Below are 15,610 nucleotides of genomic sequence, written 5' to 3' on the forward strand. Positions count from 1 at the left end.
TTCCTGTTATCCTGAATTTGTTCAAGAAACTTTATGTGGGTGGAGCCATACAGCATTTTTCCATGTGTGTCTACATCACTCCGCATATCCTCATGTTTCCATGGTTCTTCTAAGTGGAGACTGATTTCTCTGGGCAGCAGGAAGAAGCAACCAGCACATCCCCACCCCCCAGCAAGAAAGCCACTAAGAATCCAGCTTCCTGCCTGTGGCTATGGGAGAGGCTTCTTCCCAAATCTTGCCTATTTGCCTACAAGGCTAAGACCATTCTTCCAGTTGCCAGGGCACATACAGACACATCCCTTTATAGTATTTCTTAGCTGAGATCTTGAGATTCACCCTCTCACCCCTATTTCCCCCAAGGCAAACAGAACGACAGCAGATCTGTGGACAGCTGCTTTTCTTGGGAAGAAAAAAATGAATTTTCCCGCGGAGCCTCATTTTCAGCCTGTGGTTATCTGTCTCTTTTTTCCTTTTAGCCACATGTCAAATAATACTAAAAGTTGGGAATTTTCTTAATGCAGGCAGGAGAAAAATACCTTACTTAGAATGCAGACAACTTGTGTGTGTAAGGACCTGAGATATTTTGTAGCAGCATGTGGGGTAATTTTCCAAGAGTTTGAAAACAAGATGTCTAGACTTTTCTCCTAATTGATGGCTATGTATAAAAATGTATCATAAAAATGTGTCTGAAATTGTACAGGGGCATACCATTAACAAAGGCACTTTTATAAAAAAATAGGGTTGTCTATGTGATATATAACAGGAATGTGTTAATATTAAAATCACTTTGCTAATAGGTGTTCTTCAAATTTTGTTTGTCAAATGACTGCTTTCTGGTGTTGACAATTTTTCAAACAAGAGCTTCAAGAATGGATTGTGCTGCTTCGGTTCTTGCCACAGTGCAGTACAGTTTTCTACTTAAAACAGGGATTTAATGAGTGACAGTTAAATAGAACTCTTGTTCCCACTGTATGTTTTCAGTTTAAAACTTATGGCTTCACCCCACGTCCTCTCCAGCATAAGTTGTCACCAGTGCTTTTGATCTTGGGCATTCTTACAGGTGTAAAATGGAACCTTAGAGTTGTTTTGATTTGTATTTCTCTGATGGCTAGGGATGTTAAGCATTTCCTTCAGTGTCTTTCAGCCATTTTAGATTACCCTGTTGAGAGTTCTCTGTTTAGGTCTGTACCCCATTTTTTTAAATTGGGTTATTTGTTCTTTTAATGTCAAATTTCCTGAGTTCTTTGTATAATTTGAAGATTGGCCCTCTGCCCAGTGTGGGGTTCGTGATGTTGTTTTCCCATTCTGTAGGCTGCCATTTTGTCTTGTTAACCATGTCCTTTGCTTTATAGAAGCTTCTCAGTTTCCATTGGTGGTGGGAGTGCAAACTAGTACAGTTCCTTTGGAAATCAGTATGGCGATTTCTCAGAAAATTAGGAAACAACCTACCTCAAGACCCAGCAATACCACTTTTGGGTATATACCCCAAGGATGCTCAATAGTTGAGCACATAGTTGTACCAAAAGTACATGTGCTCAACTATGTTCATAGCAGCATTGTTTGCCATAGCCAGAACCTGAAAACAACCTAATTGCAGTTCAACTGAAGAATGGATAAGGAAAATGTGGTACATTTACATAATGGAGTATTACAAAGAGAAAAAATAATGACATATTGAAATTTGTAGACAAATGGATGGATATAGAAAACATCATATTGAGTGAGGTAACCCAGACCCAGAAAGACAAATATCCTATGCACTCACTCATAAGTGGCTTTTAGACATAAAGCAAAGAAAACCAGCCTACAAAGTACAATCCCAGAGAACTTAGACAACAATGAGGACGCTGAGAGAGACATACATAGATCTAATCTACATGGGAATTAGAAAAAGACAAGATCTCCTGAGTAAATTGGGAGTATGGGGACCATGGGAGAGGGTAGAAGGGGAGGGGAAAGGAAGGAAGTGGAACAGAGAAAAATGTATAGCTCAAAAAAAAATCCAATAAAAATTAAAATTTATGGCTTATAAAATGGCCACGTGAATGATGCATTACTTAATTGATGATACTGCAAAGAACATATTCTCAGCCCAAACTACTTTCACTTTGTTCACTTTGAATATGAAGAAAAATGCACCCAAGAATAATATGGAAATAAGATAAGTTTTGTGATAAAGTTAAGATCATGGAGATCAGACATTTCATATATATTCTCCAATTCCATGAATACCACCTACAAAACAATAGTCTCCTCAGTGATATTAAAAAAAAAAAAGATTCGTCTAGAAGCCTTGGAACCTCACAGGGCAGTTCCTCCCTATGGGTTGAACATAAGGAGCTCTGGCAGGGCGGTGGTGGCGCACGCCTTTAATCCCAGCACTCGGGAGGCAGAGGCAGGCGGATCTCTGTGAGTTCGAGACCAGCCTGGTCTACAAGAGCTAGTTCCAGGACAGGCTCCAAAACCACAGAGAAACCCTGTCTCGAAAAACCAAAAAAAAAAAAAAACCATAAGGAGCTCTGTTCTTAGTGGCGAATCGGGTATGGAGTATGAAGTCACTCTGACAGGCATGTGCTAATCAGTAAAGACTGTAGCCTAAGGTGAGGAGCAGAGGCTTGGTCCTTTTGCTTCATCATGCTCACCATGAACATCTCACTTTTAAACTGCTATCACTCCCCAGGATACCCACAGACGGCCAGGCAGAGCATTCAGTCATTCTTTTGGTTGTCCCGTGGTTATCTGAAAATGTATTGTCACTTACACAGGCCATGCCAAATTGGGGGCCTAAAAGTAATCAGGGAGCTTAAAACTGGATTCTGATAAGGGATGCCTTTTCTTTTTATCTATCACTTTGTAAACTTACACATCCATTTATTTGTCTTTTGTATTAGGATCCAAAGTAAGCAAAATGAAGCCTAGTGTTGTTTGCTTCAGAGGGAGGCACCATATGATTGGATGCACTTCCTTTATTGTACTGAGGGCAGGTTTGGATCAGACCAAGGAATGTATTTTAGAGGGATTGAGTTGGTCAAAGACTAGGACTAGATTAAAGGGAAAATGGTTCCTAATCTGACAATCAGGTAGGGGATGGAATCTGTATTGTTCCTGTAAACAACACATTACCACAAAGTACCTGGTCTACAGACCTTAAGTCTTCAGAAGAGAATTTCTCTAGACCTTGACTTGTAAAGGAAGTATGAACACTCAGAAGCTGTCTTCAGATTCATGTTGTCTTAACAGTGGCAGAATTCTCTCAACTAAGTATTCAAGAAATGGTGTGCTAAACTAGGAATGGCGTCAGGGTTTGTTCTCATAATAGCACAGTATTTCTCTTTCCACCAGGAAGCCCAAGAGCACCTTTCAATTTCAGACCCTAGGAAAGTACGTGATGGCAGAGATTTCACAATGACATTCTCAGATTTGGAGTGGTATCCAAACCTTTCTTGAAGAACTTCAGGTCCTTTTGAAACAGACTAACTCAGTCAACTAAAGGTCATCTTAGTTACTAGCTTAAGTATTATTATTAGACAATTCTGTTGGATTTTACTTATTTGAAACATTACAGTTTCCCAGGTACAAAATGCATTTTAAGACTGGACAATGATGTTCCACCAGTAGAACCCCAAGATTCAGTGAGAGTAGCAATAGGAACTGCTTTCAGATAAGGAGCCTTTTGCATCCCAAGTTGGGAACCTGTAATTAAAGCCAGATCACAATGCATTTCATCATTCAATTTTTTTCTTTTAACCTAACGTTTCCAACTCCTCTAAGCTCTCATTCCTGGAAAAGCTTCCGGCAGTCACTTTTGGAACCCACAGTTTTCTGCAGCTTTTCATATTCTTACCATAGCCTTTCTGCCTCTAAGCTTGGCTCCCCACATGTGGTCAGTAATGCCACCACTGCCGAAAGTGAAACTTTACTCAGCATGGACAAGCTTGCCCACACAAAGGCAAACATGTGAAGCAGAAAAGGAGTCTAGCATTTACAGATCTTGACACTCTGTACATTTCTGGCTTAACCAAGTTATCATCAGTCTATACATGCTAAAAAAAGACAAAGACAGAAAATTTCCTATTGGTCATAAAAAAGCTAGCCAGTGGATCTGGGTCTCCATCCCCTGCTCAGAGGTCAATCTGGGGTCTCCCTCTGCAGTTCTCAGGAGCCCACTACTGGCAAGCTATTACATAATCTATATTTCCGGATTTTCTTAGGAGGACAATGACTCTTAAGGAAATTGCTCATAGGTATTTTTTTCTAGTATGCTCTAAAAATTGGGATTGTGCTAGAAGCTTTCAAATACTACTACTAATATTTATTTATAGCTTGTTAATTTTTACCAATGATAAAACTGATACTAAAGCAAGTTGACTCAAAATACTGAAAACCTGTTAAAGACGGTAGAATGTGAAGCAGTAATCTATATGAAATGACATTATTAAAATTTTGGCTTGTTTAGAATAATCTCTTTGAGACTAAATTCATATGCATACATACGCGCATATGCGAACATTACATCTACCTTAAAGATCTCAATGGGAAGCCAGTGCTTATGCCTCTGGTGATGATTTTCTAACAACAGAAGCCCTACTGGTGTTGCCTTTCTGAAGAGCCTGCTGCAAGCTTGACTGACAGCTACACCTGGGCAGAGCACGGGCGCTCCACATAAATTTCTAGGACTTTAAATGAGACCTGGGAGTCTTTTAGAATAAATACCTCCAGGCTTGGTGGGACCACTGCCAACCAGACTCATTCTGGTCTTTGCCTGCAATCGTTTGTGAACTAGGATGCTGAGGTTTGCGGAGTCAAAGTACTTTAAAATGCTTCCACCGCATTTTATGCATAAACACGATTTATTTAAAAATGTTCCTCCACTAGCATAGAGAATGGAAAAAAGAACAGTCAGATGCAAGGTTTCTGAAGTGAGACATTTGAGTACATAAAACACATTTAAAAAAATTGCATTGGTGGCGTCAAGTTCTAGCATATAAATTGGTTTCCTTACCAGCAAACTCACTTTTTAGGTACATGGACTGGAGATAACTCAGTGGTACAGCCTGTAAGCTACAACATCAGTTTAAATGCATGTTCAATAACCAACGAACTTTTAGAAAATGGGCTTAAAGCACAGCATCATTTTGTGATACTTAATAATTGGCTCTTTACAAATGGGAAATACTTCAAAATCACCACCAACAGCCACCTTCAGCCACCTCAAGGTACATGCTCTGTCCCAGGGAACTCTCAAGACAGCTGTCTGACACTCTCAAAGCTCAATCTTTCTGATAAAATTTGCTTTATTTTATTTTAATTTGAAGGGCGTTGTTTTCCTCTGTCTGAGAAATGAAAAGATGTCTCCCCATCAGATTCAGCTCAAGACACAGCCCTGTTTGCAAAAGAAGGGCTCCCGGCAGCAGTGGACGCCAAAGAGCCCTTCTCTCTATCGCTTTGCTCTTAACTTGGCACAGTGTTTCAGATGGTATTCATTTGGAATAAGGAGATCGATGACATAGCCTGTCCAATCCTCCTCTGTAAGTGGCTTTGCTAGAAGTGGGTATGGGCAGAAAAATATAAATTCTTCTGTCTGTAGGCAACCGAAAACATACCAACTCATCTTGGAGTAATTTAACCAATAAGATGATTTAGAGGACAGTTCAGTGGCACCATTTTTGGAAGGCAAAAGCTTAGCAGAAGGAACATAAATCAAAGGTGACTGGCAGGTAAAGGATATATGCAGCAATCAGCCAAGCCATGTGCACACTGGCACAAATTCAATAAGATCATTTATAAAAATTCTAAGGCAGAAGTACACAAAAGGGGGTCTGGTGCTAACTAAATCCACAGATAGCTTACATGCCACTGAAATAAACACTTCCAGATGCGGTGTACAAAACCCTTCACAGAAAGAACTGTTTTCTTTCATAAATCTCAAGGAGGGACTTTTAGCAGAAAGGGCAAGAAAAAAAATCTAAGATGGAGACGAAGCCTCTTAGGACTAGAAGTGCTCGCTGCGGTGACTTGTAGCTAAGGCGAGCTCTACAGCACTCTCCACTCAGAAGCACAAGCTGGGAAGACTGGCTAGTGTGTCCTCCACAGTTCTAGAAAACCTAGACCCCCAGTCAGTGCTGCCACTGCTGCCTTTAGAGTTTCTTTTGGGAGCTGGGGGTTGGGACAATAGACTCACATGGGTAACTAAGGACAGCTGGGGGGAAGATGCTGTGGAAGGAACAGTAGCAGGAAGCCGCTGTACACATACCTTCTATACTGAATTCAAAACCTGGTTAGATCACAACCATCACAACACATGGCCAGAGTCACCAGGGGACTAGAAAGTCAATTTGTTAATTTAACTAGCATAACATGTAGGAATTTTGGGTCAGAAATGAATATACCCATAAAATAAAACAGAAAGCAGGACTGTCTTTTCCATTATGATGCTCAGGTCATTTATGCAGTAAGTGCCGCTCATGCTCCTTAGCAGGCACCCAGGAAATCCTCCAAAATCAGTTTCTGTATTGAGTGAGTATTAAATTCAAGATCTCAGCAAGCTGCTGAACATTATTAACGTTAATCTGGAGAAGATTTTTAATTGTGTGGTGGTGCACATTCCACACTTGCCGCGCCTCGTTCTCTCGTTGAGAGTGCTGCTGCGGTTACTCTGTGTGCCATGCAGTTCCTGAATGCACGTGTCTTCTTCCTTTGAATTACCTTTACCCAAGGAGAGACTCTTATGGCTTCCCACTGCAACATGACGCAGTGGCCACTTCTTTGGTGCTTACCACATTATTTCAGGCAAGTCTCTCTCCCCATTACCATCAGAGTTATGTTCTCTAATGTAGAGAGCTTTAAGTCTACTCCTCGTCCCAAAACAAACAAACAAACAACCCCCCCCACACAAAAAAAAACCCAAAACACTAAAATATCTCCTTGATGGCATCAGCTATCTAAAATTCCCAGATAAGATCTAGCAAGCCCAGGTTATCGGGTTTGGATAAGAATCTTCCTGGAGCTGTAGATGTAGTTCACCAACAGAGCGCGCTCACCAAACCATGTGGAAGTCGTGGATTTCATCCCCAGCACCACGCAACTGGACATGGTTCTTAGCACACCTGAGTCACAGCACTTGAGAGGAGGCGGCAGGAGGATCAGGGGTTCAAATTCACCCTTGGCTGTCTAAGAAGTTTATGGCCAACTTCGGACTCTATCTCAAGCAAGCAAGCAAACAAACCTTCCTTAGCACCTTCTCTAGGCTCTTGTCAAAGCCGATTCTCACATCTGCCGTAGCAGCCTTTAGCACCTTCTCTAGGCTCTTGTCAAAGCCGATTCTCACATCTGCCGTAGCAGCCAGGCCACTTTCCTGCAGCTCACTCTTTCCCACCAGATTTCTGTCCTTCCTGCCTTTTCAGAACTGCCACTCATTTGTCTTTTTCTGGCAAATTTGGTTCATATGTAAATGACCCTCCAAAAGCTCCTAGGCTTGGCAGACTGAGCACTCTTTTTTTTTCTCTCCTGATTCTTTCACTCTCAGCAGCAAACGGACACCTGGGTACCCCTTTTTAACATACATGTTTTTTTTTTTTTTTAACAAAATTTGTAGCAAATATTTACTGAATCAATTGGAGATACCGAGCTATAAGGAAGCTCAGGATATGGAGGATGGTAACACCAATCCTTCCACTGTGTTGTTCAGTAGAAGTACCTGCTCTAATATTGCAAAGGGACAGCCCTTATACTCAGATAGCAAAGTGCTAGGCTTTAAAGATACATGAAATGAGCTGTGTTCTGTCAGGAAGGTACAGTGTTGAATTGTTCCAGTTCTGGTAAGTGACAAAGTAAATTCATAGCAGTGTACAGAATGGCTTTGCCTCATTTTTTTATTTGGCCACTTGTGAATGTACTGTGCGGATGACAGACATCATCTGCCTAACCATTAGCACCGAAGTGAAGGGAGTTCAGTGCAAGTGAGCCCATCACACTGCCTTTACTAGACAATAGCTTCTGAGAAGCTCAATACGGACTGTACGCTGGTTTGCTTCCTCTGTTTTTCCCGTTTCCTCCCCTCCTCGTCACTGACAGCCTGCTTGGATGAGGAAGTTTGTCAGCTATATGTATTTACTTATTAAGTGCTTACCTAATTAGTCTAGAATGTCATCACAGGTGTTGGGGTTGGACCAGGAATGCAGAATATGAGTCAAAGCCAGAAACGAAGTTTCTAACGTCTCCACTGAGGTCTGTATGAGTGTTTAAATTGGAATTGACGGCAACCTGTAGGCGAGGCTATGAACTTCAGGCCAGAGAAGGAACTCAAAACCTCCCACCCTAGTACTTCCCCAGGGGCACGGGGTAACTATCACCTTGAATGCACCTGGGCAAATTCAGAGCCTGACATGGAGCTCCCTCATGACCTCTGTCAACTAATCAGTCGAAATCTTTCCAGACCTGGAGCCTACTCCACAGACTGGGTCCATGCCCAGTCTAGCAAGTGACTCCAACCAGTAGGAAAGCCTGCCCAGGTGCCAGGCAGAGACTTCACATCTGACTGACATATGGGCTCTAAGTTTTCTCTTCTCACAGCTTGAGGTCATGAAGCGGGAGGAACGTTCAGTTCATACATATGCAGCCTAGGGGATTTGGTTTAAATCAAATCATAATTACAACACGAGCCAGGAAAACAAGGATTTTTTTTCATGTACATTTTTTTACTTTGCATATGACCTTAAATATATGTTGAGCACAGCACTGTGGCCATCCTACCATACACACTTCCAACTGCTGAACAGAATACCCCAAGGTAGAAAGCTCTGAATATAGGAGATGCAGTTACCCAGCTCTGTAAGGTCCACTGTGAACACCTACAAAGGTATTTTTGCCTGCTGCAGTAGACTCTTAAACATGGCCCCGCCCCTGCAGCACCTACATAGCCCCTGGTCACCTAGCTTCAAGCTCAAGCTGTGCTCACAGTGGGATAGATTGAAAATGGTTCGTATGAAACCAGCCCTGCAATTCTGAAAACCAGAGATTGTCCACTGAGTGTGACGACACAATCCCATGTGTAATGCCTACATCTGTTTTAGCTTCTCCTGATAGTCAAGTAGAAAAATGCATTAACTCCCTGAGCTTGCATAGGATCAGGTAACTGTCTATGGAGCTAGAGTATGAGAGAATAAAATTCTGCACATAAGCATGGTTATTAGCCTAAATAACCAAGTGCGTCCCTAGAAGAAAGCCCTTTTAGCTGTCTCAACTGCTGAGGTAGAATCAAGGCTTCTTACAGCTTGTTAGAGCTCAAGAGTGTGGACCTAAGAAAGGCTTTCAGTATTCCCTGAGACACCTTGCAAGTACATGATGGAGTTCATCCTTTGATGGCTGCAAGCATATTCAACCCTGTTACCATGATGCATGTAGGCATGCACATGTGTGCATGTGCACACACATGCACTACTCATTCACATGCACATTCACACATACCTCTGAATATATATGTATGTGTGTGTATATATATATATATATATATGTTAGTGGATCTTAGGATGGTATAGTCTAATATCACTAGTTACTGAGAGATGTCCATACATTCTAGGTTAATAGACAGGGATAGAAAAATCCCCTGTAGCAACTCCTCCTACTGTAGTTTTAAAGAAAAAGTTACATGGTATGTAGTTACATGGGCTATTTATGTGTGTCTGTGTTCATATATATACATGTGAACATATGCAGTTGTGCAAGTATGTGCAGGCCCAGAGGTTCATTTCAGATGTCTTTCTCTATTGTTCCTTGTCTCTTACTGAACCCGGCATTTGTAGATTCAGCTACACCAGGCTGGCTGGCAAGCTCCCCCTCCTGTCTGTGGCTCTCCAGAACTGGGATTATAGGTGTTTGCCGATACACCCAGATTTTCATGTGGGTGCTGGAGAGTTGATTCAGGTCCTTTTGCTTGCATGATGTATGCATTATTAATTGAGCCAGCCTCCTAGTCCCACTTTGACTATTTTGACTTAGAATTTTACACAAATGAATAATATCAATACCTGAAGACATTAATTTGTCTGAATATTCAATTACCTCTAAATATTCAAAAATTTTACAAATGTAAATAACAAGGAGACGCTGGCTAGAAACTTAAATTTTTAATGGAAAGTCAATTTTTTTCTCAATAATTTTTCTGGGAGTTCTAAATCATTATTGACTGAAGAAAAGGACACACACACATATTATATTCTTTGGATATGTATATCCTACTGATTCCCAGAAAATAATTAACATGGCACATTTATCATATAAAACTGATTTAAAACTAAATGTTCTCCAAATAAATATGCTATTTTTAATATCATTGCTTTTCATTCTGAATCGGGTGAGAGAAGATAAAATCTCAGTTTTATAATTTACTCGGTCAAATTATGTGAAATTGTAGGTTCTTTAGGTCAAAGACAATTGAAATCAGAAATTTACTATGGTCAATACTGTGTTCAATTTCAAATTATTCTGAGAGAGAATGTGAAAGGAACAGAAATAAAAGAGTGGAGCGGCTGAAGGGACTCCAGCGGCTCCGAGACTCCCTGGCAGACTTTACCCTCAGAGCAGCAGCATCAATGTCACTGGCATCAAGATCCCACAGCTTTAGAGGACATGAAGTGGCCTGTGTAAGGTCAGACAGCAAGAAGTAGAGCCGTTCTCTCTGCCAGGGTTCTGTGAGCTCTCAGTAGTTTTACCCACATCCACTTTCCTAAGGCTATCAACTCACACACATGATTTCGTCATCAACCGAGAAGATCCTCCAGCAATTGCCTCATTATTTGACACCAGAGAGTTCCATGAATAAAGGAAGCAGTACTACTGCCTTTGATGGCCTGGAAGAGTCATGTGCTCCCCTTTGCATTAGGTATGTTTTTCTTTTTTAAGTTTTGTTCATGACTTGCAGGTACTATTTTAGGATGCTTCTCACAAATCGTGCTTCCTCTTGTTGCCTGTCAAGTGCATCTGGATCTTTGGTATGTGGCTCTCATCTTTTCTTTTCAGGCATTATCTAGCTTTTATCTAGGAGTTGATATGTTTATATTTTCAATCCCTTATTAAAGGATAGTTCTTTCTATCTGAGTTGATTTTAAAATTGTTACTTTCAAAATTTCACATTTTGGAGTTTTGTTTTTCTTTTGCCGTATTGCTTAAACTAATCCTGTTTAAAAAAGATACTCAATTTTATTTTTTTTCTTTTTCATTATGTGACCTGAAAAATATTCAGAGGTTGGTGGTGTGACTCTAATCAGCAGGATTCAAATCATGTTCTGGCTCAATGGTTGAATGTATGTTTAGCATGTGTGTGAGGCCCTGGATCTAATCCTCAACATCAAACATAAACAAGTATAAGAAAGATTTTAAATACCAAAATGATGGTCAATGTTATAAAGGACTTCAGGAGACATTTCTAAATGTATTTTGCTGCCATACTGAGTATTCATGTAATTTTCAGTTACTAATTATAATACAGAATTAAAATCTTTAGACACAAGAAAAAAAAAGGACATGATATAATTTAGAAGAAATTACCCCCAGACTAAAAGCTAGTAAGTTGTACTTAGGTAGAAATGTATGCTGTGTCCGTCTTATTTATTCATTTGTTTATTAATCAGATATTGTTTTGCATATTCTGCACTGCAAGTCAATATGAAGTAGCCACAAAATTAATGTACAAAAAGTTTTATTGTTCATTGGTTATGCAAATTGAGTCTACTTTCTGAAAGTCAAACCCTATTTGTTGGAAGCAGAAGTAGTTGGAAAAATTTCCATTAAGATGAATAAAAATATAGGCAAGGGCTATAAGATGAGCATTCAATTAGAACTCACACACAAACACACACTCACTCCTAAGGCTGCTGAAATATCAAGTCTTCAATTCTCCATTAAAAACAAGCCCTGATTATAAGCTTTCAAATCATTTAAAGATGTGAAAGCCTGTCTGCAGTTGAGCCCTGTTCAAAGCCAGAACAGAAATCATTTCTTCTTCTTCCAACTCCAAGTATGTTTAGGAGAAGGACATCTGATAGAAGTGGCTGTGCCAGTCTAACCAACTCTAAATACAAAACGCTTCTAGCAACATTGGGATACATATAATTTGACGAAAAGTTTTGTAAACTGAAGCTTTGAAAAAATAGAAACTATAAGCTCCAACAAAAAGCTTAATATGTAATTGAAAGAAAATAATATTTTGTAGAAAAAAGTTGCCCCTCCAAAAAGAGACAAAAATGACTAACTTTTATTTCCCAAGAGAATTATGCTACTTTTATACAACAAAATTACAGCCGCCACAAATTGCTTTCAACAATTCCATCGCTTCTTCATTTGACCACTTGAAAATCAAGATTCTTTCAGATTATAAATATAACTTTTTATAACTCTGTTATTACGTACTGTGAATGGGGAAAGAGGGCCAATCTTGTGGCCGTAGCGTCGAATGGCTTCTCTGATGTGGCAGGGCTGGATGGCATCGCTGTGAGCCTCAACACCACAGGCCGCAGTGCTCTGGGACAGAAAAACACATAAATTGTTACTAAATCAAAAACACACAACAGACTACAGTGTATAAAATATGAAAATAAACCTTTATAGAATGGGCCATTTTCCCCTTAGGGCGCACATCACTGCTGCCATATACTACATCTAAAAAGAAAGTTCCATTAACAAATCAAAGATGACTTTTCCATGACCCCGTCCGAGCAGACCTACCAAATGCAGTTTTTATGCCTTCAATATTTCACCCAAGCCTGCATGTCAGGTAGGAGCATACAGCCACTTGTGTGCCGGCGAAAAGTGTCACAGGGGCTTGTCGAAAGACCCACAGGAAGCTCTTTTCAAAAAAAGTTTATAATGTTTCTTGGGAGATTCTTGGGCTTATTTTTGAAATGACTTGAGCCATGAATTAAAATGAAGAAATGTAAAATGGCCATATGTTTGTCATATTGGGGACTGCCTTAGAAGACTGTTTAATTTGATTCTTAATATTTAGGTGTCCTTGTGATAAAGTAAAATAAAACCTTCTTATTTTATCTCATATATGAAAGCCATATTTGAAATCACAAAAAGACATAAGAAAAATTATATGCAAGGAGAGTATGAGTACAAATTCAAGAAATTATATATATGTATGTATATACATGTATATGTGCATCTACACACATGTATATATGTGTATATATGTATGTGTGTGATACAACTTCAAACAATTAAAATACTCTTTGAATTCTCAGTCCATTAAAAGGAGACAGTGAACTGTCCTAGTCAGGTCTGCAAGTTCAGTCTTGGGCCCAGAGATCTTGGGTCCAGATTGGAGCCCATCTGTTACCAGTCCTGTCAATATCTCTGGGCCTTGGATATTTTTTTTTCACTTGTAAATTAGGGTAATAATTCTAAGTACTTCACAGGCTGGCTGTGAAAATAAATGATTTGAAATATACAAAGCACTTAGAGTTATAATGAAATGCTATAATGCTATTGCTGGGATCAGATTATTATTTAAGGATCAAAAATGTGATCAGCATTTACTCGACACAGTAAGCCAACTAAAAGCACAGTAGGCACCAGATGTCAGTTCATCAACTGTACGGATAGATAAAGAACTATTCTGCCTATATGCTATTGTAATTGTGTTCTAGAACCCACTCAGTCACCCAATTAGTGTCATTTTATTTTCCCAAGCCTACACTTACTACAGTTGTTTTGATAACTGTCACAAGCCTGACATCATGGTTACCCATAGGGAATATAATTCTGCATGGAGAACCTTTTGGATAACAGTTTTAGACGATTTCACAGAAATGAATGGGCACAGATTCTCTGACTCAGCAATTTTTCCTTTAAGAATTTTCATAATGATACATTTCATAAATATACACATGAGTAGTTAATACAGTACTATTTGGATTGACAACTAAATGCTTACCAGTAGGACTGGGTAAATAAATTATGATACAGTCATTCAAAGAAACAGAAAAGATGACACCCATTATGGGCCCTTCTAGGATGATTCTTACAGTGTGATTCCTAATATACATCATCTAAAAAAGACCAGGCACTCAGTCACTCAGCACTGGGTTACTGGTTATTGAAAAGAAAGACGAAGTCAGGTGGCAGTGGTACACATCTTATACCTTTAATCCCAGCACTCGGGAGGCAGAGGCAGGAGGATCTCTGAGTTCCAGGTCAGCTGGGCCTACAAAGCGAGTTCTGGAACAGCCACAAACAGATGTTGCTTATCCATTTAAACATGGACTGTCTCTATGAGGGTTCAGTGAATAAAGTGACAGGGCTCTCGAGCAGGCTAAGTGGCTGGCTAGAAGACAGGAGTCAGAGGAAGACTTACTTTTCATGATACTTTCCTGAACTTTGAAAATACACTTTCAGTCTACGTACAAATGAGTAAAACAATGGAAATCCCTACCAAACGAGAATATCTGCTAGTTTTCCAAGCTGAACCTAAAGGAAGACAAAGCATAAAAGAAACGAGCTCTTGATTACTTTGTTATAACAAGTGTTGAAATAAGCCAAATCAGAACTCATGGAGGATCTTTCTCTACCTCTTCTGTGCCCACATCAACATGGATTAAGTTATCTTAACCTTCACTTTGGCAATGATGAAAAGATATACACTGTTTCTCTGAGTGCTTTCTCAATTCTCAGTCCATTTCATTTCACCCTTGGAAGGAATACATATGAATAAAATACAACCATCAGGTCCCCAGATGTGGGCAAAGTCTCTTTAGTGTGTCCATCTTACTCTGCGACTTGCACACCTGCCTTTAGAGTCAATGCCTGTCAAGGAGGTGGCAGGATCCTCTTCACTAGTGGAAATGTATGCGAGTAGTAAGCTGAATTTCGAACCTAAAGAGAAACTCTTCTGGAAGGAACCCAGGAGGAAGTGAAGAAGACCAAGGTCAGTATCCTGTGCACAATATGAAGTCCTAAACCCTTCCTATGTACAATTATTCTATGGAACTCCCCTAAATTCCTCATTTTCTCCTTGCAAATTGTATTTAATTAGTTTTCATTTCTTAACTCAAGGCAAAGATAAGACATTTGCTAAGTTTGTCAATAGATTTGATTATGTTTGTAGAAGGTTTTGCACCAAATCTCTTAGCTTTGTAATGGCAATCCGATAGGATCTGGAGAAACTGAGGTAGCAGATTATCTGGTCTGAATCTACCTGTCCTCTCCAGATTCCTACGTTGAGATCTTAATGTCCAAGGGCTTTAGGAGGTGATACAATTATGAGGGTAGACCCTCACTCTTACTCCCATGTGAGGCTAGATGACTTCATGCATCAAATTATATACTAATCAATGAATTTGCCAGCATCTTAACTTTGGACTCCCTAGTCTTTGGAATGTGAGAAACAAATTTCTTGTTGGTAAATCACATAATTTATAGCATTTTACTCAAGTAACCTGAATGGACTATGGTAGAATAATAAACTAGAAATGACCTCTGCTTGTTAATTAAAAAAAAAAGATTTACTAATTTTCATGTTACTTGTATAGGTGTTTCGCTTGCCTATATATCTGTGCGTCCCAAGCATGTAATGCCAGCAGAAGCTAGAAGAAGCATCAGATCCCCTGGAATT

The 15,610-nt window shown here is 39.7% G+C and overlaps 1 protein-coding gene across 2 annotated transcripts in view; it reads right to left on the reverse strand.

The window, feature by feature from the left end:
• The window catches only part of Supt3h (SPT3 homolog, SAGA and STAGA complex component), a 342,521-nt gene that overhangs the window by 54,627 nt on the left and 272,284 nt on the right, over window positions 1-15,610 (reverse strand). For both annotated transcript variants that reach the window (XM_050119373.1, XM_050119375.1), the window contains one exon: window positions 12,406-12,516. In XM_050119373.1, coding sequence (XP_049975330.1) covers window positions 12,406-12,516 — 111 coding nt within the window. The remainder of the gene's footprint in view (window positions 1-12,405; window positions 12,517-15,610) is intronic.

The sequence above is a fragment of the Alexandromys fortis genome, unplaced genomic scaffold (genome assembly GCF_014885135.2).
Source record: "Alexandromys fortis isolate MF-2015 unplaced genomic scaffold, M_Fortis_MF-2015_v1.1 scaffold_145, whole genome shotgun sequence".
In the NCBI taxonomy this organism is placed as follows: domain Eukaryota; kingdom Metazoa; phylum Chordata; class Mammalia; order Rodentia; family Cricetidae; genus Alexandromys; species Alexandromys fortis.